Source organism: Mauremys mutica, chromosome 3, assembly GCF_020497125.1.
Source record: "Mauremys mutica isolate MM-2020 ecotype Southern chromosome 3, ASM2049712v1, whole genome shotgun sequence".
Classification (NCBI taxonomy): domain Eukaryota; kingdom Metazoa; phylum Chordata; order Testudines; family Geoemydidae; genus Mauremys; species Mauremys mutica.
Genome location: NC_059074.1, coordinates 11,061,164 through 11,086,069, shown reverse-complemented (window position 1 = coordinate 11,086,069; position 24,906 = coordinate 11,061,164). Strand labels below are relative to the sequence as shown.

The window sequence follows — 24,906 nt, the reverse complement described above, 5'->3', positions numbered from 1 at the left end:
AGAGAGCTGTCAAAATGCACTAAGTAAATAATGGGACAAAAATAGAGAGATTATTTATTTTCTCTAATCTCTTTTGGGTTATTTTAGGTAGCAATAATAAGTAAAACAGTTTCAGAAAGAAAGACAATTTTTAAATCAAGTTTCTCTTTATGCATCAATAGATAGGATCACTTATTAGGAAAAAACGTCTCTGGATGCTGTCAGCTGACAAGAATGTCCTTGTTGACTTGGAAGATCTTTTCTCTCTCATGCAAAGGAACTTCCTACTCCTCCTGCAAATCTCTCCTTAAAAACCACTTCTCTCAGTTAGCCTTCCATTGTTGCCCCCCTCCCCTTCATTGTTGCTTGCTCTGCTTCCCATGCTGGATCTTAATTGTTTGAATTGCTTTTGTGTCAGTAAGATTGTTAAGGGTCTTGGCCTCCTTATGTGTCAATGACATGCAGCAGGCACCTATAGTGCTATATAAATAATGAACACAACAGAGTACTTTCTGTGCATCCTTTTTAAAACGAAATGTAACCAACTGCAATCTGGTATAAAGTAGAAGTGTTTCCACTCACCTTTAAGACTGTGAAACAGTTTAATCCACAATAAAGATGCTTCTCAGCAATAACGGGTGTCAGGATCCTTAGTCCTCAGAACTGGCCTGCTGATTCTCTGGTTTGCTTTTCAATTGCAAGACGGAGGAATGATCCCCAAATATAAGCATTTCTCCTCTGAGTGTAAGTTAATTTTTGTCAGCCAAGACAGAGGATTAGGGTCTCAGTGTCATTCATTTCCATATTCATAGTTCTGCCTGGTCTCATAACAAAGCTTAAGTCAGCAGAAAACAAGAAAAATCTTGTGGCCTTTGAAGTCTGTAGCATGGGGTCCTGCAGTATTCTATCATGTTCTCTTTGTTCCAAGAATGTTTAATACTATTGCTCTCCACCTAAAGAAATTTTCATTAGGTTCTCATGTAGTACTAATGACCTCCGACGTGACCCCATACACAGAGCGAGTGACTGCCTAGCCAATATATAAGGCTTTTCTTTTCACTTCCTATCCTCAGGTTCTCTAGTGCCAGCTCATCTGACTATTTCAAGAGCAGCAGTATGTTTTAGAACTTCATGGAACTTTTGAACTTCCCATGAATCATTTGAAAAGGGCCGCAGACTTGTTTCACAGATCCCTTTCCTACCACACTTCGTTTAATATTTACTACAGTTCTCTCACTATTCTCAAGTTCAAGTGATTTTCTCTCCTCTCCTCCATTAGCATTTGTGAGCCACCATGGCTGAAGTATTATCTTTTAGTGGACCACTTTCTGCGTGTGAAAGAGAAAAGCTTTTGAGCTTGCAGAGAGCTCTTCCTTGGCTCCGTGTAGCTGGAAAGTTTCTCTCTCTCACCAACAGAAGTTGGTCCAATAAATGATATTACCTCACTCATTAATATCATGGGACCAGCACAGCGACAACAACACAGCAAACTACCATTTGTAACTGTTTGTACTTTTTCTTAGTTTTCCCCCCTTGAGATTAGCTTTGCAGTGTGCAAAATGACACATTACCACCACATTACCTGATCCCTTTGGCAAATCTTCTCTGGTATTTGTCACCAATGTGATTTCAGGAAGAGAAAGAACCGAACATGCAAACACAGGTCTTCGGAAAGAGAGAAGCACCTGCCCACAAAGAGAGCAAGAGAGACACGGAGAACTAGAAAGGGAGGGCATGCCTATGGAAACAGATGCAGAAAATGGAAGGGGAGAGTATACCCAAAGGGGAGCGTAGAGGCCCGTACAGAAAAAGCAAGAGAGGGAAGGGAGGAAAGCTTACAGGAGACAGCAAACTTCCAAGAAGAGAAAAATGCATCTGAGCATACAAAAGAGCCAATATAGGGATGAAAGATCAAGCATGGAATAAAAGCAAGTGCAAGTAAACAGAGGAGATGGAACCAATGGCTAAATTTCTCCACAAAATAGGTGTAAAGAGAGGTGCACCCAACCCCAATCCAGGAAAAGACTAGGGGTCTATCTTTCATTGTAAACAGGTCTTTTGAAGCATCCTGCCTTTCATGACCAAGGTCAAGGCTAAGGACAGGAAAACCCTGCCCACTCTGGGGGTGGAGCTTCCCCAGGCTCTGCCTATAAAGTCTTAGCAGGGAGGCGGCTCTTTTGTTTGCTAAGAGGGGGGTGTTTTTTCTTTTTGAGAGGTGGTGATACTGGCCCAGGATTGCTCAGGATCGCTGGAGGATGAGCTGGTTGGAATGCCTGCTCCAAAATATTAGGGGTAGGCTGGTCAGTGTCCTTGGCAATGAATGGGATGGCCACCTGGTAGCCCCCAAGAGGTGGAGGAAAGACTCCCCCTACCCACCCAAGCTAAACAGCAAGTGATGGACTAAATGGGGGAGCAGAGGGCTGGCTTTATGCTTAGGTAATAACAAGGGGATTAGGAGAACCAGGTGATGTGAGAAGCACTGGGGGCTGAGGTGCATGGCTTTGGGGTGCCATGAGGTAGCTGAGGCTGATTTGTGAAGGCACCATTGGGGTCTGGGATGGTGGAGGTAGCTGGGGGCCAAAGAGTGGCTGAAACCACCTGGGAGTATGTATTTGGGGCGGGGGGGGGGGAGACAAGGGTGCCTGAGGTGCTGGGGGACCCTAGGGACTTGGAGGCAGCGGGCACCAGGGGAGATGGTGTCTAGGAGGCAGGGGAACTGGGCTCAGGGACCTGGTAGCCTGCAGTACCCTGGTTTGGTAATGGGGTGTGGGCAGCCTGTGCAGAAGGTCCCAGGGCATCGCTAGGGGTGGAGAGTAGCAGGGCATCAGAGGTGTGGGGCTGGGATCAGGGGGACCTGGGTGTGGGGGGTGTAGGGTCCCCCAGTGTGGGAAAGGGCAGAGCAGAGAGCAAGTCCCATGACTGGGTCAGAGAGGGGCAGGTCTGCTGAAGTTGGGCAGGGGAAGTTAGTGGAGCTGGGGAGGGAGCAGCAGGGCTGGGGCAGCAGAAGATGTGGGAGGGAGATTGCTAGGTCCCAGGGCTAACATTACTGAATCAGGAGGTAGTCTGGCTGGGTCCCTGGTGCCAGGAGTAACGGAGCTGGGTGGATCCTGAGTGCAGGGGTTAGTTGGAGACTGGGGGAGCAGTAGGTCCTTGGTGCAAAAGGGCTGGGGTAGGGGGTTCTGAGCTCAGGGGTCCTTGGTGCAGGAGGGCTGGGGTGGCAGGGCTCCCGGGGGAGCTCGGGGGTCCTTGGTGCAAGATGGATGAAGTGGGGGTTCCCAGGGGAGCTCGGGGGTCCTTGGTGCAGGAGCGCTGGGTTGGGGTGGAGGGTTCCGGGGGTCCTTGGTGCAGGAGGGCTGGGCTGGGGGGGTCCCGGGGGAGCTCGGGGGTCCCTGGTGCAGGAGGGTGGGGGGTGGTCCCGGGGGTCCTTGGTGCAGGAGGGCTGGGTTGGGGGGTCCCGGGGGAGCTCAGGGGTCCTTGGTGCAGGAGGGCTGGGCTGGGGGGTCCCGGGGGAGCTTGGGGGTCCCTGGTGCAGGAGGGCTGGGCTGGGGGGCTCCCGGGGGAGCTCGGGGGTCCCTGGTGCAGGAGGGTGGGGATGGGGGATCCCGGGGGAGCTCGGGGGTCCCTGGTGCAGGAGGGTGGGGGTAGGGGGGCAGGAGGGCTGGCTCAGGGGTTCTTGGTGCAGGAGGGCTCTCGGGGGTCCTTGGTGCAGGAGGGCTGGGCTGGGGGTGCAGGAGGGTGGGGGTCCCGGGGGAGCTCGGGGGTCCCTGGTGCAGGAGGGTGGGGGTGGGGGGTCCCGGGGGAGCTCGGGGGTCCCTGGTGCAGGAGGGCTGGGCGGGGGGGGGTCCCGGGGAATCCTTGGGGCAGGGGACAGCGGAGGCAGGGTCTGAGGCTGCCGCGGCCGCTCCTGGGCAGCGCGGGAGCCGCGCTTCGCCGGGCGGGCGCTAGGGGTCCCCCCTCCATCCTGCGCGGGGCCCGGCAAGCGCCTCCCCCGGAAGCGGCGGGGGGGAGCCCGGCGAGGGGGCCGGAGAAGCGGGGCGAGCGGCGGCGGCGGCGGTGGCAGCAGCAAGATGGCGGCCAAGTCGGACGGCGGCGGCGGGGGCGCGGGGGTCGGCTTCGCCCAGCTGCACAACCTGGACGAGGCGGCGGCGGCCGCGGCGGGGGGCGGTGGCGACGGGGCGGACGAGCAGGGCGGCAGCAGCTCCCTGCACATCTGCCACTGCTGCAACACCTCGTCGTGCTACTGGGGCTGCCGGAGCGCCTGCCTGCGGAGCCTGCTGGGGCGCGCCGGGGGCCGGGCCGGGGGCGGCGGCGGCGGGGGCACGGACCCGCTGGCCCCGGGCTCCTCCTCCGAGGGGCCGCCGCACTCCCCGGGGGGGCCCGGCGGGGGCGGGGGCGGCGGCGAGCGGCCGTGGCTGGACTGCCTGTGGATCGTGCTGGCGCTGCTGGTGCTGCTGGGCGACGTGGGCACGGACCTGTGGCTGGCCCTGCACCACTACGGGCGGCGGGACTACGTGTGGTGCGGCCTGACCCTGGCCTTCGTGCTGCTGCCCTCCGTGCTGGTGCAGATCCTCAGCTTCCGCTGGTTCGTGCAGGACTACACGGGCGGCGGGCTGGGCGCCGTGCAGGGCCTCAGCAGCCGCGGGCCGCCCATGATGGGCGCCGTCGGGCGCCGGCCGGGGGCCGCCGGCACCGCCACCCCGGGGGCCCAGCGCCTGTGCCGGCTCTCCGTCTGGATCTGGCAGGCCGTCATCCACCTGCTGCAGATGGGACAGGTCTGGAGGTAAGGGGGGGGGGGAGGGGAGAGAGAGGGGGTCGCCCCCCACCAACACACACACAGACTGCGGGGAAGGGGGTCAGCCCCCCACGCACACGGGAGGGGGAAAGGCCTGGGGAGAGGAGGGGTCACCCCTACACCTACATTGGGGGGGAAGGGCTTGAGGATAGGGGCTCACCCCTACTTACATTGGGGGGAAGGGCCGAGGGGGAGGGGGCGTCATGACCCCACTTACATTGGGGGGAAGGGCCGAGGGGGAGGGGGCGTCATGACCCCACTTACATTGGGGGGGAAGGGCCGAGGGGGAGGGGGCGTCATGACCCCCCACACATTGGGGGGGAAGGGCCGAGGGGGAGGGGGCGTCATGACCCCCCACACATTGGGGGAAAGGGCCAGGGGAGAGGGGGAGTCACGACATCCCCCCACACATTGGGGGGAACGGCCAAGGGAAAGGGGGAGTCATGACCTCCCCACACACATGGGGGGGGGGAAGGGCCTGAGGAGCGGGGGTGTCATTCCTACACATGCATAGAAGGGGAGCAGCAGGTGATGGGCCTGGGGAGAGATGGGGAAGGGAGGATTATGGGGGTAGGGGTGACTCCCAGGCAGAGGAGATGATGATGATGTGGGGTGGAGGTCATTCCCACACAGGGAGAAAGAACTCTGTTGTATTGCTCCTGTGCCAGAGGGGAATGTTCCATGAAACATAGCTGGGGTTGGGAGGTGAAACTGGTCAATCCCCACCAGGGTTAGCTCAAGGTATGGGGAAAAGCGGTCCCCACCACATGTGGACATAGTTTGAATGGATTATGTGGTGTAAATAGGGATTAGCTCATTTCTGCCCCTGGGACAATTTCTGGGCCTGGATCTGGGATTGGGGGGAGAAGTGGGTTCACATCCTTACCTGCATTCAAGGTGAGCTCTAGAGTATGGGTCTGCAAGTAAGGGAAAGAGGGGAAGATGTATCCCCCAGGGTTAGTCACACTCAGCAAAGAGGGGGAAGCGGGTCGTTATTTGGAAGAGGGAAAAATGTAGTGAGATGTCCTGGATAAATCTTTGGTAATAGGAGAGAGACACCACTTCAGCAGGTGTAGGGGAATTGGGGAGTGTTTTTAGATCTCTGGTGTAAGGGACTAGAGGTCAGAGATGGGGTTTGTTCCCTAGAGAGAAGCTATGGGTGTGTGTGTGTGGGGGGGGAGGAGGTGGGAAGGTAGGAAAGACTATTCAAGGGAAGGATTTGGATAGCAGGGGAAGCGGGGATAGGGAAAGGAAAATTTCCAGGGTTGGAGTGGAGGGAACTGTTTTGGGGGTGAAATCTCCGGGATGACTTTGGAGGTCAGCATACCCCCAACAAAAATTTGGGAGGGAGCATGAAGGGGTTCCCTAGAATGAGCTTGTAAAAATGAACTCCACAGAGATAGGATTTTGGGGAAGGAGGTGATCTAAGGATAATTGTACCGAGCTATTTTGCTACATGTCCTCTAGGACAACTCTGTGTGTGTGGAAAGGGGAGACTTCAGAAGTGAGGCTGGAGGATGAGAGGCATGGATGAGAGAGGATGGCATGAAATCCCCAAGTTGAATGCGGAAGTAACAAGCATCCAGATCACAGACAATATTTGGGAAGGAGATTTGGAGGAATAGGGGTCCGATAGGGCAAACAAATGGTTAATTTGGCCTCTTCACATATTTTCCAGAAGAGGCTAGATATGTGGGAAAAACTAATGAGACATTTTATGTGATGGGGCACAGTGGAATCAAAGGGCTTGTTGCTGATGGGGTTAATTTTATCCCTGCACTGAAATCTCCAGGATAAATCCTGTAGATAAGACATCAAATGGATTTTAGAGGATTGTATTTTTGTTGGGATGAGGGGGAGGAGGCAGCAAGGGCTGGTGAGATAGAAGGCAAGTATTTTGTGGATGATGATGTATGACAGTAATTGAAGGGGTTAATTTTGCTGCTAAATGACATTTCTGAAAAAGTGGCTGAAGTTGAGATGGAGACAGCACGTTTGCGGGGGTTTGATGTTTCTTCTTAGCGTAAAAATCTTGAGGTAAAATGGAGATAGCACAGCAAAGACATTTTTTTTTTTGAGGAGGGGGGCAGGGAGGAATGTGTGGGAAGGTTCCTCTTGAATCGCTACCTAGGAAATAAGCTGGTGAAATCATGCAGTGCAACAAACATCATTTCTGTTCTGTTGTCTTTTCAATGTCATTTGCACTTATTTAAGACAAATTCCCCCTCAATGGTTGTGGATATTTTTGCAGCCATGTCTAGGATGCGTGGGTGGGGATGTGTTAGGAGGAAGAATCAGTTCACAAACCTTTCTGCCTCCTTCCGCCAGCTGTTATCCCCAAATGCAGATCACATCGGCAAAAGCAGCTTGGTGCAGATGCTCCTTTGGCAAATTGGGGGTCTCTCATCATGCAGCCAAGCAAAATAAGCGATTATGTATTGAAACCAAATCCACAACACATTTGAGTGAACAGTGTGGGGAAAAAAAACAAACTATGCTGCTTAGAGGCTCTGGTTGTGCATGGAAGAGATGATGTGTGTGTGGCTTCTATGAAGAAAAGAGGCTTAAGTTGCCCAGATTTAGCAGTGACTTTTCACTGCAGAGGAGGATTTCAGTGCTGGGAATGTGCAGGGCTGGGACTGCTGACACAGGGACTGGGAAGGGGCTCTCCAGACCAAGTCACGTTAACTGAAATAAGAGAGCTCACTGTGATCCTGCCTATTACCTGAATCACATTCAGATCTTGCTAAACAGTGCAGTGGACTGAAGCTGGATCTCAGTGTCTGACTTAAGAAAGCAGAGAGAGCTACGATTGAAGGAATTAATGGACTAACCATTGTGACTATTTCGAGGGTGTTTTTACGCTTCTGCCATGGCTGTTGCGACTGTCATGAAAATTAATCTTGAATGCAGTGATGGGACTAATACTGGAAAGCACTATTTTAGCAGTATTTGCCTGCAGCTAAATCGTTTCATGCTGGTAAGAAGTTTATGTTAAGGGAGGGAGCGGGACAACTTAAACAATGTAGGATCAGAATATGATGCGCTGGGCTTAGGTTCCTTCATGAGAATGGATATGAATTGTGCAAATACAGTACGTAGTAAGATCAAAAATAAATGTTGTGCAGAAACTATCTGTTGCCCTGCAGCATGGAGGATAGGGGGAGTAGTACTGAATTGTATAGAGATGCTGTTCTGAATTTCCCAGGGCTCTTTCTTGGTGAATGTCACATAATTTATATTTAATATGTGGGGATCAAATATGGTTTGTCATCCTATAGGGACTTCCTTTCCTAAACATTGATGAGACTTGCAAATAAAAAGATTCACAGCTTAAAATTCCTACAGCAAGCATACAAGCTTCTATTAGAATGAATCTGTTGGGTTTTTTTGGGCGGACATTGGAGCATTAATATCTCCATTATGTCTTGGAATTGTGGAGGCAGTATCTAGCAGTTTCAGTACAAATGAGGGAGGCCTTTTTGGAGATTTGTCCCTTATTTGGTATTTTTGTACTTGCACAATCACATGCAGAATTTAGGCTTTGCCAAGAGAGGTTAATGAAAGCGTTGATGGGAGATGGATTAATTTGGATTTCCAGATTCATTCAGTTTGCTTCTTGCTAATATTTTTATTGTCCCAATCATTGCATGAGCAATATGGTTTTAAGCTCGTATCATTACAAATGTGCTCATGTAGCTATTTCTACCTTATTTTAACAGTCTACAGTTTTTACTTTTCATCTTAATTTCTTAGGTAATCTTGAAGACTAGAACATTTCAGCCAAACTGTTGAAGTAAAGGATGCCAGTCATGCATATTATGCTCTTTTGTGCTTCAGCACTACAAAACTGCAGAAGGGATGTTCATTGAGGAAGAATGTTGCAGTGCTGTGGTGTTACTTGAAATAGACTGGATGCAGGGTTATGCAGGGTTGCCTTTAAAGCTTCCCAGGGTTGTTGCTTCCACTGAAGTCATTCATCTGTGTAAATTAAGGAATAGACATTTTGACTTGAAATATTTAGCATCTTGGCTAATTAGCTGTATTAAAAGTGCTCAACAATATTATTTTTGTATCTGTACCTCTTTCTAATCACTGTTGCAAGTAGGTTAGTGGGTCATGATTGCATTCCTTAAAATGTACACGGTTTAGTGTGTAAACTGTGAAACTTCATGTAGCACTATACTATTAGGTTAGATCTAGGAATATACCAGTAAAGTCCAATGGAATAAGAGTAACCTGAGACTGACAGGTCTAAAATGAAAGCTGATCAGTTGAAAATCCTATTCCATTGTATCTCACAGAAATTCTCAGAAATGTTACCTTACATGTAATGCATTCAAATAAGTTTTTAAAACAAGAACAATAAATGTACATGTTATGAAGAAAACTGGACTGTAAGAAAACCTTGTGGTCCTCTTTCCCTTGACATTAAAAATTTATGTTCTACATGTGTTATGTAATCCCACAATCGCGGTAAAGACTTGACTGTTTTCTTCACTAGTTGATATACCAAATGTGGGAAACTCTCATGTTTTGCAGAAGGTTGTGTGGGATATGGAAAGATAAATATTATTTGCATAGGTTATCAAACTAATCTATCAAGGAGCTAAGTTTATGCTTCAACAGTTGGTTTAAATGGAATATTTGCTGTTAATGTGTGCATGATAAATGAGGATTGTTTTAGTTACATTAGAGAATTTTGCTCTAGAATTAGTAGTGTGACTTAAACACTCGCTATATTCAGGATACAGTGGATTAGAAGTGTTTCTAAATTATGTCTGCTACTCCTGGGCTTTTAGACCATGTCTGGGTTGTTTAAGATGGGAAGATACCTATCTGTCAAACGACCGGGTAGCTGGAAGTACCCATCCATGAATCTTGTCTGATTCTTCTGTCTTGAGTACTCAGATTTCTAGACATTTTCTGCACATTTGCTGTCTTTTCTGGCAGACTTACATATTTTGCTACTTTTCTGGTTAGCTTGTCTGGCAGCTGAGTTCTTCCTCTTTAGGATAAGCTGTGAAACCCTGGCTGTAGCATAGAGTTCTGTCAGGCTCTGAAAATGCCCGACAGAGGGAAGAAGCACTGGGGTAAATGACAATGCTGTGACAAGTCAAGTTGCACATAAAACCAGATATTGCAGAGAGAAATTCCCCTCTTCCATTGAAAAGGACCTCTGTGTGAAATGATTCTACAGAAGAGAATTATGAACACCTACCTCTAATGCATAGTATGGGATCTCTCACCTTAAGGAATCTGTCTGCAGACATCATTCACGTTGATTAAACAGCACAAAAGGCATTGATGCCTATAATAGAGGACATCTGAGCTTTTAAAGGGAACTAATCACCTGAGCAAAAGGAGACTCTGCATTGGCTGTTAACTGGTAGTGAGGCTTACTGCCTTGTTGTGGGTTACCCACTAGAGGGGGGTCAAATCACAGATGTTGAAGCGGATCTGATGATATTCTAGCCTTTGGAGAGAAGAGTTTTCCCTAGCCTTATCAAAGGGTGGACTGCACCTTTGCCGTGTGTTCTGGACTAACTCCCCTCCCATACAATCATATAACATCTCTTTGGCAGCAATGTAATTTGCATATGTGGAAAAACACTAGTGTGTGTTGGGGGTGGGGTGGGGGAGGTGAGAGACCTTGTTCAAAAGAAGTGGTGTGGTGGTGGTGTTGTCTTGAACCCATCGTAAAGAAAAGACAAAACAGAAGCATTTCCTGTCATGTGTGGGACAGAGCCTTGTACTGGGCAAGATGGTGGAGGTATAGTATGGAGAAATCTGAATCCCTCAAATACCTTATTTTCTCTCTCCTTAAATGCTTGCTTTATTTCCCTTGAATCCTGACTTGATTTTTAGCAGCCACTGTCTTCCATCTGAAAGCTTTCAGCTGGTGTAAAGTATTTATCTAACAGCTCATGAGAGAGAGAGAGAGAGAGAAGCAAAAATCATGCTTGAATTAAAGGGGAAGGTGAGAGAAAGGAGCTTGTGGAGAATAGTGACTTTTTTTGATCCACTGTCTAGTGATCTTCCATGAATAGAAAATAGTTTTCAAGGTTAATACTGATTTTTTTTCAAGACCAACAAACTTTTTCAAGCATTGGAGCAAGGACTAGAAATGGAGGAGGGGGAAAATTAGATTTCGGGCCTTCCTAGCCTGTTAAAATGGACTGAAGATTTTGGTTCTCTGTGAAAGTGGTATTGATAAATCTAAAATTCCCCTTGATTGCATATTCTTTGATGGATCCATTGAAATATCTACTCAGTTCAGTAGCCATCAGCCAAGGTTGCCAGCAGGCGATTGTGGTAGAAGGCTTGGAAGACAGATGGTTACGCTAAAGCGTAGCTCGTTATTAACTAAGATTTCTGAGGTTTAAGCCGTTGGGGAAACCTTAGAACAAATAGTTCCAGAAGCAGTGTTTTTTTTTTTTTTAAAAAAGTCTTGTTCTCTTCAAATAAAATGTACACAAATGGGAACAAGGCGTTCATATGCACAATTGAATAGTTTTCAGATAGAGTTTTAGAAGGAAAAAGGTGTTATTGAGGAGGAAGACCTGCGCAGGAATCCAAAATGGAGCCTCTTAATAAAATCAGTGTGGCTACTACCTGTGCACTACATTTACAATATGCATATACTTGAACTGATCAAGTGTGTGTGTATATATATACACCGATGCTGTATTCCTTGTTTTAGTAGCAATGTGTATATGATTGTTGGTATTACATAGTGCTGTGGGGCCCTAAATCAGATCGGAACACCAAGATCTAGACATACATATAGTAAAAGACAGATTCTGCTCAAACAATTTACAAACTAGACAGAAAGGAAGTATTAATAGCGTCTCCCTCCTTTTTAACAGAGCGGGAAATGAGGCACAGAGAGATGGAGGGCCAGATTTTGAACCCATTACTCTTACTGAAGTCAGTGTGAGTTAGTGCTCGCCAGTGGAAGTAAATATTCAAATCCTACAAAAAGGGTCTGGCTGCTGCGTGTCTAGAGAACATGACCTATGAAGGAAGGCTGAAAGAATTGGGTTTGTTTAGTTTGGAAAAGAGAAGACTGAGAGGGGACATGATAGCAGTTTTCAGGTATCTAAAAGGGTGTCATAAGGACGAGGGAGAAAACTTGTTGATCTTAGCCTCTAAGGATAGAACAAGAAGCAATGGGCTTAAACTGCAGCAAGGGAGGTTTAGGTTGGACATTAGGAAAAAGTTCCTAACTGTCAGGGTGGTTAAACACTGGAATAAATTGCCTAGAGAGGTTGTGGAATCTCCATCTCTGGAGATATTTAAGAGTAGGTTAGATAAATGTCTATCAGGGATGGTCTAGACAGTATTTGGTCCTGCCATGAGGGCAGGGGACTGGACTCGATGACCTCTCGAGGTCCCTTCCAGTCCTTGAATCTATGAAAACCCAAATCTCCTGAGTTCCAGTCTAGTGCGTGAACCATAAGACTTTCCTTCCTCTGTAATTGTGTTCACACACATTCTGTGTTAGGGTTGATGGCTCAAACCCTAGTCTGAGGATTTAGATACTTTACAAATTAGTCACCTGTCCGCATTTAGGTTGTCATCTCTATTCCCTGAGTATGTTTTCCAGACCTGAAGAAGACCTCTGTGTAAGCTCAAAATCTTGTCTTACTAACAGAACTTGATCCAATAAAAAGTATTGCCTTACCCACCTTCTATCACTATTCAATGCAGTCTGCTAACAATCATGTATGATGAGATTCCAGGATGGACAGGTAAAATGCTGAACTGATTTGTGTGATTGACTTTCACGTGTCAAGTGCAAATTTGCCCCTGTGACTTGCATTTCCCATCTGCGTTTTCTCATGGCCACTATTTGAATATTAGCTTTCCTAGGGTCCTCTTTCCTGGAGACTGGCTTGGTTGTAGTGCTTCTGGGACTGGGCTCATCGAATACCTAGGATTTTGGGGGGGGGGGTGTTAGATGGAGCACATGTGTGGATTATGTGTTTCAGCATGGCTTGTCTAGGTACTTGTATAGTTCTCAGTGCAGTAGTATCTGAGTGCTTCACAATCATTAATGGACTTCACATTCCTACCACCTCTGAGTAGAGTGACATCCTCTGTTACTGATGGGGAACTGAGACACTGGGTAGATTTAAGTCCATTGCCCAAATGACCCCCAGGACATATGTGGCTGTCCGGAATTAAAGCTACGTCTCCTGAATCCCAGTCTAGTGACCCATCCACTAAAAAAGTCCTTCCTGCCACTCTACAAGTGTCTTCTCTCAGACCATTTCTACACTGCTGAAATTTACCATAAGAATTCCTACCAGTTCACCAGAACCAGTATTAAAACCATGAGGAGCTGCAGGGTAGACAAGGACCCTGAAACTATCTTTACCACCCTTTTAGCTAAACCTGCAGAAAAGCAAATCTAATCAAAATGCTGGTGAAAACAGGGCTGCCTGCCAGCATCTTGTCTAGGCGGCTGCTCCTACCAATTCAGCTGAACTGGTACGGGAGCCAGAGGAATTGGTCAATTTTTTCCCCATAGTGCAATAGTGGGGTCAACTTTAGAAGAGTCAGCCTGTTTGCTCTCCCACCTGAATGATGAAAGGTGGCATTTACAACTATCTAAAGCCAAATCATTTAGCAGCTTTCTCTGGAGTTAAAGGGGAGAGAGGTCTTGGGTTAGCTAGAGGTGGGAAGTTGAAATTTCCTGCCATGTGTGGGACAGAGAAAAAGACTGAGGCTGAGATATTTTGTACTTTTTAAAACCACATGTAAGGTGCTCAGAGACGGTGGGAATGGGTGTGACTTAGAATTCTAGGTAAGCTCTTGGGGACAGGGAGTCTGTGTGCACGTATGTATGTATAGTGGTTGGCATTTTGAGTCCCCCTTCATAATTGATACACATTAGTGAATCCTGTGTGCATCTCAAAAGGTTTGGGAGTGACAAATGTCCTAAATCAGCAATTCTCAATCAGGGGTCTGGGCCCCGTGGAGGGCCGCAAGCAGCTTTCAGGGGGGCCGCCAAGCAGGGCCAGCATTAGACTCGCTGGGGCCCAGGGTAGAAAGCCGAAACCCCATGGCATAGGGCTGAAGCCCAGGGCCCTTAACCCCACCCCCTGGGGGGAGGGAGAGCTCAGTGGTTTGAGCATTGGCCTGCTAAACCCAGGGTTGTGAGTTCAATCCTTGAGGGGGGAACTGGGGTAAAAATCTGGGGATTGGTCCTGCTTTGAGCAGGAGGTTGGACTAGATACCTCCTGAGGTCCCTTCCAACCCTGATATTCTATGAAGCCAAAGCCTGAGCAATGTAGCTTCAGTAGAGCGCATGGGGCCCAAGGCAGTTGTCCTGGTTGCTACCCCTTGACACTGGCCCTGGCTTTTATATTCAGAAAACCAGTTATTGTGGCACAGGTGGAGTTTTTATGCATATTGGGGGGAGGGGCTCAGAAAGAAAAAGGTTGAGAACCCCTGCCCTAAATGAATTTATAGAATTACATTGTATGGGAAAACGCCTACCCTGTGGCTCTCTCTGGTCCTTCCATGCTGGTAGGAAGTGGAGGAATATTTTAACTGTTTTGCAACTGGTTCCTCACTGCATCTATGAAGAAACTTGTGGTAGTGCTGGAAATGCATTTTGCCTGCCATACCGCACTCAGCAGTAAAACATCTCAGGAATGGTTTGAGATTGGGATTGGAATTTATCCCAGTTATGTCAGAGCCAGGGAAAAGAGCAACAGAGGCTGATACTGTTGAAGTAAAAAGTGTTGTAAGCAGAAGGCATTTAAAAAATATGAACAGTCTGGTGCAAAATGAGTAGTGGGAGGTGTTCCAAAAATAAGGAGAAAGTAGTTTAAAAACATGACTAAAAAAACCCCTTGAATCTTGAATGCCAGAGAATATTGCAGTTAGTTTTGCCAATATTTACAACAGAATTGTAAGCGTCCATTAAAAATACTAAGAGTCCAAGATATGGAAACGAGATTAAGGCAATTGGCAGGATGGCGGGATCCCATAAATAAGGATCATATTTCCAGGGAGGAATTTGGTTATACTCAGAGAACAATGGCTCATAGTATCATTAAGGGAAGGAAATGTAGACTGTTGGTTAGAGCACAGGACTGGGAGTCAGGAATTCAGTGCTCTTTCCCAGCTCCACCACTGACTTGATTCACTTGCCCAAGGTCACACAGCATTTTCTGATTAGTGCTGTGTAATTTTAATAAAGATATATTTTTATATTCCTTTGCAAGAGGATTTTATCTGGTGTTTAGGGAGCAGAAATTGGACCTGCTCTTCCTTTTTCCTTACTGACTAACCTAAATAAATAATTCCAGAGATCAAAGGTCAGACTTTCAAATTTAGGCATACCCAATTATGACCATATAGTTGCATGTACCTAATTTATACACACATACCTGATTTGCATGCATAAGTAAAGTACACATATACACCTCTACCCTGATATAACGCTGTCCTTGGGAGCCAAAAAATCTTACCGTATTATAGGTGAAACCGCGTTATATCGAACTTGCTTGGATCTGCTGGAGCGCGCATCTTCCCCCCCCCGCTCTGAAGCACTGCTTTACCATGTTATATCCGAATTTGTGTTATATTGGGTCCCATTATATCAGGATAGAGGTGTATATGTGTGCCTAAATTGGAATCTGGCCCAGCCTCTGCATACCTCACCCCCTGGAGAAAGAAAATTCAGTTTGATAACCAGCCCTATTTTAAGGAGCATTTATGAAATCAGCAGGGCATAGGAGAGACCCTCACTCAAACCAAAATTTAATGAACTTCCTGGATTTGTATAAAAGCATTAAGCAGCACGAAGCTCTGTATCGTAACTCTGCAGTAATCTGAGGCCCTTTATGGTTTGAATGGAGGGATAAAATGGAACCTGCAATTACACTAATTCTTTCTAACTGAATATTTTGATTTTACTCTTTCCCTTTTAAAACACACCTGTGTAACTACTAACATTCATAAAGCTGCAGGAATATTTGTTTCCTCTTTTTGGTGAGCAGTGTAAATGTACTTTTTTATTGGACATGCAGTTCATTTCCTTATTGCTAGAAGGGCTTCCCCAGTATAACTGCTTTGGAAAGTGGTGGACAATGAACATTTCTCTGCTCATTTTAACTGTGCTGCCTTCATCACTGGGCTGTCTTAGTTTACCATCTGGCGTAGAGGGGAATGCTGTGCTGCGGATTGAATGCTTTGAGTCCCTGTGTGTGGACCTGACATGATTTTGTCAGGTATCTTTTTAATTAATTTATTATCCATGCAGGGCTTGTCATCAAGAGCTGCAGCTATTTTTTTATACCCCCAGGCCATGTTCAGGGCAGGCAGACAAGATCAGTGACTTCTGCCACGTAGACTTAGTTTGGGGATGACGATAACAAAAGGACATGCTAAGTCTTGCTTGAACAGAGCTTGGTAAAGGTGAGGAGTTATAGAGTTGCAACTACTTTCTCCCAAGGTCTGTTGTAAATTAATTTAATTCACATCTTTAAGGAGACTCTGTCTTAATTTTTTGGAAGCAAAAGTTCGGTATTGTGTTTTGCTGTACTTGGCAGTTGGACAGGCACCCGTGAAAAAGTTAAAGGGCTAGATCCTCAGCTGATGTACGTTGACATAGGTCAGTTGAAGTCAGTAGAGGTATGCCTTTTACACCCACTAAGGGTTTGGCCCAGAATGGTTCTGTAGATAGGTAGTTCATTATTACAACGGTGAAAGGAGAGGGAGTAGGGTAGGGAGTGGGATGAGAGGGTAAGTTTAATTGATAATTGTATTATTGGATATTTATTATTGGGTTTTGGAAATAACCATTTTCAGTAACGTAAAATGAAAGCTTTTAAAATGTAAGTTCATATTTTCAGCTCAAGCATCAAATAGAAATTTTTTTGACAAATTAATATAATTGCTTTGTATATTCTCTGTATTGAATCTCTGATTTAAAGAGAATTTTACTGATATTTATTTCATACACACACCAGCGACTGGATGCTATGCTGTCCGGTAACTGTCTTCTAGTCCAGTGGTTCTCAGCCTGTGGTCTGCAGACCCTTTGGGATCTGAAGACTGTTTGATTTCTAAAGGGGTCTTGAAATTTTGTAGGGGTCCACAAATGAAAAAAGGTTGAGAACCATTGGACTTCTGATTCAATAAACTGCTTATCTCATACAGTTGTCTTTTCATCTAGTGTTGGTGGTGTGTGACTGCTGATTGAAGGCACAACACTGTAATTCATTTATTAATAATTATAAATGGAAATAATTTGGAGCAGCACAAAGCACTGACAACAGAAATTGATCCGCCCTTCTCCCAGGGGAGCCTTACAACACAAGTCGTATTCTAAGCAAGGAAAGATGAGAACTTGCTTCACTTGCAGTGTAAAGTCACTAGCATGTTGTCATGCTAGTGGACTAACTTCGGTCAGCAGCAAGAAATTGTTCTAATCTTTCTTTTCTTGGTGTTTCCTGTGTTGAGGGGAACAATTCTTCCTTCCTTCATATTTTTTAGAAAACAACCAAGAGTGAGTTTGAGAGGAAAGAAGCATTAGTATACTTATTGCTTTGGAAGAGTGTTCACTGATGATGTGCATTAGATCAGTAGATATTAGGATCATGGGTGGTTGGTTTTTTTTTGCTTTGATTCTGTATCACATCTGCAAATGCCTTTTATTGAAAGAGGACACAATGGATTACTTATAACATTGTTTTCTGGGAAGGACATGTTTTTTTCTTGGCAATTCAATCTTATTTCAGCCTGTTCTTGACACTCAAGTAGGGTAATAATGTGAATGTATATTTTTGATGCCAAAAGAAGGATTTCAGCCTCTTAGCCCAGAAAAATCAAATGTATTCTTCTCACAAATGAAACTGAAATCTTTGACTCACTGTCTAGTCTTGTCATTCTCCTTCCGTGCAAGCTACTCTCTTGAACAATAGACCATCCCTCGAGGAATTTCATACTGAGGTTACCACCTATTAAGACATGCCAGAGAAAAGTCCTAGTGCCAGATACTCAGCAGATGTAACTCTATTTTGTTTACATCAGCTGAGGATCTGACCCCAAGATAGCTTTCAAAGTCTGGTGAGGAAAACATTTTTGCCCCAGTTTTGATTTAATTTTCTCTAGTTTTAAGAACAGTGTTTGTTTAATGTCTGTTGACATATGCTTGCCAATGTGGCTTATTGCAGTCTGTCATCTTTGCTCAGTGCTGACAAAATAGATGTATAGCCTTGCCATTCCCCTCCTTAGCTTATTCTTTACCAAAAAAATAAAATAAAAAAATATTTGGAACAGAATTTATTTCTTAAGGCTCGTGTGTGTGTCAAAATTGCACCAGTCTCGACCACTAGTCCTTTTGTTGGCTGAACTATGTAAACTTTGTGTGTACGGGGCGTTAAGTTCAGTGTGTGATTTCAAGAAAAAGACCTCTTTCTGTATATCCTCCCCTCACCCATAAAACCCTCCTTTCAGCACAAATGTGCCTCAGCTTCTGCACAGTACTACTTTCCTGGTCATGCTGGTGGAAAATTGCTGCTGTTCACCTAGATGTCATAACACTAGATTCTTCCCTCCTCTACAGAAGACAACTGAGGGAAGGGAAAGGATAGCAGTAGAAAGAGGATGGAACACAGGGGCGCAGAGGGTTTGGTGGAGAGAGAAACTGACAAATTGCTATTGGGAAATAAACTTGTTTCATAACTTTACTGTTTAGACATAAAAGTCCAGATGGCAGCACTTATTTTTTTTAACCTCCGCTATCTGTGAATTTTATTTTTTTAGCTACATGTTAATTAGAGATGGACTTGAGCCACAAACTTTAGATCCAGATTTGAACCTCCCTGAAGTTTGAGGGAGAATTGGATCCGGTTTTCTGGCTGGGCCCATCTCCATTTGAAATTCAGGTACATTATCAAGGTAAAAGTGAATCCCCAAGCACATCCGCCTCGCTGATCACACGTAGAAGGAGGTAGAGCACTTGCTGGTGCTCTGATGCTGTGACAATGTGTGATTATACTGCACATAATACATCATCGGTGTATTATGCTTCCAGCAGGATACCACAGTTGCCAAAAGATGATCCTCTTGATTTGTAGGTACTGTTCAATATCAGCTCTGTTCCTAGCCTTTTTAGATTAGGTCTTTGAACACACAGTTTTTTTACTTTTAAATCACATTGTTTAGGTCTTGAATAATAAAACATTCAAGTAAAAACTATACTATGGGAAAAAAAATTCCGGATGCTCAGTGGGACTTCAGGGAGATTAGGTAAATGTGTTCTGTATTTAATCTCTTATTTTATATCAGTGTCAGTATGAGACCACTTCATTTTACTCCTTTATCAGTATATAAGAATTAGTTTGTGTTTGAAATATTAAGAAAACAACGGATACCTGACAGTAGCTGATATGATCCTTCTTTAACAGTTATTGATTCCATCCAAAAGGCTCCAGGTAATATCATCACATCATGTATTTAGTATGTCGGGAGTTTAAAACTATCAGCTATTACAGATTAAAAGTAATCATACGTTTGCAATTTAATTATCAATTAACAGGTACATATAAACTAACAATTAAGACGTCATAGTTTTTCTAAAATTATGATTGATGTGTGATAGTCATTCAGTGTGAAAATCTCGGTGTTAAATGCAAACATTTTGGGCTATATCAGAACTCTGACTTCAATGGGACTATGCTCACAAATGAACCCTTGGGGGAATTAGTTTATCACTCAGTCCTTGCTGATAATAGTTCATATCTTGGACTTTGCAGGAAGGTCTGCAAAGGCTTAACAGTGCCAAAAATCGGATTAAACGTTTTGTTCCAATATTGGTTCTCAGTCTTGATAACCTGCCACTTATTCAACCAGTCCCTCAATTGGTATTGTTCAAAACACCACCTAAATTGATACTTGATGATGATTTATGCACAGAATGTTTTTAGTCTTATTTTTACTGCATTGGGCTTTAATAATTTCATTTATAAAAATGATCTTGTGGCTATGGCTTGTTCCAAATTTGGGGCCTCATTAGTGGGTTTTTTTTCCTGCTGTGTTCACACTTCACTTGAAATTAATGATTAAATTTTAATTTTGAACATGCAGATCTTGTTAACTCACTTACATTCCACAGTAATATACTTTGGTTTCTGGGAAGAGTGTTAAACTCTGAGTGGTGTGGGTGAATTAATGTGACCATGTTAATGCTCTAGTGGTTAGAGCTGGGAGTCAGGACTTCTAGGTTCCATTTCTGACTATTCCACTGACTTGTAAGTCCAGGAGTAGAAAAATTTACCAGACACCTAATTAACAGCTGATATTTAAGTGGAAGGACAAGAGAGGGACATCAGATGTTTAGAGATCAACACTCTTTAAGAGGGAGTCTAGCCCTCTTTACTCCCTCCCACTGTCCTGTCCACAGGCGCTGCCCCTGCCGCTCCTATTGGCTGTGGTTCCCAGCCAATGGGAGATGCAGGGGCAGTGCATGGGGCAGGGGCAGGGGCAGCGTGCAAAGCGGAGCCCCCTGGCTGCCCCTACACATAGGAGATGGAGCGGGGCCATGCTGCTGCTTCTGGGAGCTGTGTGGAGTGGCCCCCGATCCTTCTCCCCGTCTGGAGCTCCGTAGTGGGACAAGCCCTAGACCCCGCTCCCCAGTGGGAACTCGAGGTCCGGCTTAAAATGGCTAGTGGGCCGGATCTGGCATGCGGACTGTAGTGTGCCCACCCTTGGCCTAAGGGGTTCTAGATTTCATTTGTGAAACTGATCTGTCTTATCAATTTCAGTTAGCTTCTGCTTGGGAAAGTTAAAGGCTGCTGCAGAGACACTGGAGCTGTCTGCAGATTCAGGGAGTCTACACTTCAGCTGGTTCACATTCAGTAAGCTTTCTTTGCAATCTTGAGAAATGTATGTAAATGATAGTTTAAGTTCTGCAGGATCTGCTGTTTTAGGCTTCCTCTTGTTCACTAAAATTTCATATTTGCCAATGGAATGTTGATGCAAGTCCAAGTAAAATTGGGCGTGTGTGTGTTTTTTCTTGTTGGAATATTTTATTTTGGGACTTAACAATTGGAGAGACACTGAAAATTCACTAGCCGTTTGTACTTTTGCTGAGTCTTAAATAAAAATGACCCATCTTAACAGGAAACTGAACAGACTAAACCCATTAGGCGCAAGACAGTGACTAGTGATCACTCTTATTCAGCTCACAGTGTTAAGTTCCTGCATGCTGTGTCACTGAGGAGTTGTTTGTAGAAGAAATGTAACCCTCTAATAGAGATATTTACTACTTCTTAATAAAGAATTAAAATGCACGTCTGAGTTAGATGTTTTGCCTGGAACTGACCCTCGTGATCAACAAAAAGATTTTTTTGTCTTGGTAATACTCTCCTTTGAGGATAGTATTAATTGGACGTGTGAATTAATTGAAGACTAAACTTCATTAGTCTGCCATTGTCATTGCATTTATATTCTTTCTGTCCTAAGTCCTTAGTGAAAACATCTGTTAGTCACTCAAACTAGAACTCTGCATTCTGAGGAACAGTTTTATTGTCGTTAAACTCTGGATTATATCAATTAGATGTAAACAGCAGTCACCTTTAAAGAAATTTATTTTCCTCCCAGTCACTTTTATTTTAAAGATGCAACATTTCAATAAGATTCTAAATTTGTATTAACTGTAACGATATGTCTATATTCTTGTTTCCACAGCAGGTACAGTGCTACAGCATGCTGCAAGAATCCAAAGATTGAGTCTCCTCTTTTAGCATCACCAATTTTTTGTTTTGTTCTCTTTCATCATTACCCTCTGTGGGAGTCTCTGCACATTCTTGTCTTGGGATGGGAGGTATTTTTAGCTTTCTTCAGAAGTGCTCTTGGGATAGGTCAAAGTGTTTTTTGTTTGAACTCTCATCTGTCCCCGAACCAGGTGTTTTCAAATGTCTACTGCAGTGAATTGCCATATTCATTATTTCCCTTCAGATTGAATTTCTCCTATTTTTGGCTGCTTGTGTTTGTAGTGTTCATAGGACTAAATCGTGAAAAACGGGCAAATGGTAAAGTTGCACCATTATTTTGCTTAGGACAGAACTTTCACTTGTACCAAATAATAGATTCAGTGTTGGTTTTGTCTGAGAAATTTGCAACCTCAACTTCCTTGTTGTCCCAGTCTGGTCTGTCACGCCCTCTGGATGGACACTAGTCTGCTGTGGTTCATAACTTTGCTAGACGCTAGAAATCATGGTCTTAATAAAGACACTGTATTTATGGCTTGTTACCACAATCTGTAATCTACTAGCCCCCCTAGTCCTTTGACTACAGAGGTATTGAATGGGCATTTTACCTTGAGTGGTCCTATGCTAACTACTTAAGTTAAATTATCTGTTCAATCTTGTATTTAGCTCTGACACTCTTAGGCCATGTCTGCACTACAAAATTACGTCAACCTAACTTACGTCGGCAGACAGCCACCACTGTTATTAAATCGCTTGTGTGCACGCACACTTGGTTCCTTGTATTAGTGGAGCGTGTCCTCATCAGAAGTTCTTGTATCGATTGTATTATCAGTGTGCGGCATTGTGGGATGGCTTCTGAAGGCCAGTAACAGTCGACATAAGCAACAGAAAGTTTGAACTGACACTGTGTAGACCTGATTATGTCGACTGTGACTCGACGCCACCTGGGAAGGTGGTGTTACTAAATTGGCATTGAGAGGCACTTACGTCAGCAGGAGCCAAATGTAAGTGAAGACCCTTTCACAGCTAAGTTGACGCAAGGCAGCTTACATTGACCTCACCCTGTAGTGCAGACCAGTGGATCTCAACCAGGTGTCTGAGGCCTGCTTCAGGGGTCCGCCAAGCAGGGCCAGCATTAGACTTGCGGGGGCCTAGGACAGAAAGCTGAAGCCCAGGGCTCCAAGCCCTGCTGCCCAGGGCTGAAGCTGAACCCTGAGCAACTCAGCTTCACAGGGCCCCCTGTGGTGTGGAGCCCCGGGCAGTTGTCCTGCTTGCTACTTCCTAACGCCAGCCCTGGCTTTTATAGGCAGAAAGCCAGTTGTTGTGGCACAGACGGGCCACGGAATTTTTATAGCATGTTGAGGTGGCCTCAGAAAGAAAAAGGTTGAGAACCCTTGGTGTAGACCAGGCCTTAGTACCGTTCCCAGACCTGAAGAAGAGCTCTGTGTAGCTTGAAAGCTTGTCTCTTGCACCAACAGAAGTTGCTGTAATAAAAGATATTTCCTCACCCACCTTGTCTCTGTTGTGATTGGATCCCAATGTGCTTCCAAGCCCTTGCACAGTGGCAGATCACTGCTCTTAGCACCTTTGTCTCTCAAGCATTCTCTCAGGGGCAGGCCCCATGTCCGACACTGTTTTGGGGCAGTGGGACTTTGAAATCTGGCCTCCTAGAGCCCAGAACTAGTGCCGCAAACCTCCGTAGCACCCAGTTGTTAGACACGTTCCCCTCCAGAGTCCCCCAGCTGTGGGAGCTCTGGTTTACTAGTTGCACGCTTCAGGCGTAACATGGCAGTAAAACAAGAAACTGGCGTAGCAAAGGAAATTCTTAAGCAAAGAGACTTTTCTCTTAACAGCATTAGAATATTGCAGATCTTTGGAAAACAACAAACTCCTGAATGCGATTCCGCCATTCTGAGCCTACCACCTCTATTAGGCCTGGGTTGGTCCAAGTCTGTAGGCTAGGCAGCCCTTCCAGCCTTCGTGGCCTGGCTGTCTTGCTTCTGGCAGTGGAGTGGCTTCCCTTACTTAAAGAACCTCTTTAAAACCCCATGTCCCCAGATTCCCCATGTGTTGCAAGCTATCGGGAGATCAAGACTCCAGTCCTTCCTCTTAATGCCATGTCTCTAAAACATAAGAATGGCCAGACTAAGTCAGACCAATGGTTCATCTAGCCCAGGATCCTGTCTTCGACAGTGGCCAGTGTCAGATGTTTCAGAAGGAATTAACAGACAAGGAAATTATCAAGTGATCCATCACCTGTCGTCCAGTCCTAGCTTCTGGCAATCAGATGTTTAGGGATACACAGATTATGTGAAAGCAGCAAAGAGTCCTGTGACACCTTATAGACTGACAGACATATTGGAACATGAGCTTTCGTGGGTGAATACCCACTTCATCGGATGCATGTAGTGGAAATTTCCAGAGGCAGGTATAAATATGCAAGCAAGAATCAGGCTAGAGATAACGAGGTTAGTTCAATCAAGGAGGATGAGGCCTTCTTCTAGCAGTTGAGGTGTGAACACCAAGGGAGGAGAAACTGCTTTTGTAGTTGGCTAGCCATTCACAGTCTTTGTTTAATCTTGAGCTGATGGTGTCAAATTTGCAGATGAACTGAAGTTCAGCAGTTTCTCTCTGAAGTCTGGTCCTGAAGTTTTTTTGCTGCAGGATCGTTACCTTTAAATCTGCTATTGTGTGTCCAGGGAGATTGAAGTGTTCTCCTACAGGTTTTTGTATATTGCCATTCCTAATATCTGATGTGTCCATTTATCCTTTTACATAGGGACTATCCAGTTTGGCCAATGTACATAGCAGAGGGGTATTGCTGGCATATGATGGCGTATATTACATTGGTGGATGTGCAGGTGAATGAACCGGTGATGGTGTGGCTAATCTGGTTAGGTCCTGTGATGGTGTCGCTGGTGTAGATATGTGGGCAGAGTTGGCATCGAGGTTTGTTGCATGGATTGGTTCCTGAGTTAGTTACCATGGTGCGGTGTGTAGTTACTGGTGAGAATATGCTTCAGCTTGGCGGGTTGTATGTGGGTGAGGACTGGCCTGCCACCTAAGGCCTGTGAAAGTGAGGGGTCATTGTCCAGGATGGGTTGTAGATCCCTGATGATGCGTTGGAGGGGTTTTAGCTGGGGACTGTATGTGATGGCCAGTGGAGTTCTGTTCGTTTCTTTCTTGGGCTTGTCTTGCAGTAGGAGGCTTCTGGGTACACGTCTGGCTCTGTTGATCTGTTTCCTTATTTCCTCGTGCGGGTATCGTAGTTTTGAGAATGCTTGGTGAAGATTTTGTAGGTGTTGGTCTCTGTCTGAGGGGTTGGAGCAGATGCGGTTGTACCTCAGTGCTTGGCTGTAGACAATGGATCTTGTGGTGTGTACGGGATGGAAGCTGGAG

At 45.6% G+C, this 24,906-nt stretch overlaps 1 protein-coding gene and 1 long non-coding RNA gene across 2 annotated transcripts in view; one reads left to right on the top strand and one right to left on the bottom strand.

Annotated features, from left to right (window-relative positions):
• The first annotated feature begins 4,046 nt into the window (after positions 1 to 4,046).
• The window catches only part of XKR6 (XK related 6), a 291,759-nt gene continuing 270,899 nt past the window's right edge, over positions 4,047 to 24,906 (top strand). The window contains exon 1 of the mRNA XM_045011091.1: positions 4,047 to 4,759. Coding sequence (XP_044867026.1) covers positions 4,047 to 4,759 — 713 coding nt within the window. The remainder of the gene's footprint in view (positions 4,760 to 24,906) is intronic.
• LOC123367083 lies at positions 8,581 to 23,190 on the bottom strand. Its single transcript, XR_006578297.1, has 3 exons — positions 23,020 to 23,190; positions 17,665 to 17,751; positions 8,581 to 8,752 (listed from the first exon to the last, which is right to left on the bottom strand). It is a non-coding gene; the product is annotated as an uncharacterized LOC123367083 (long non-coding RNA).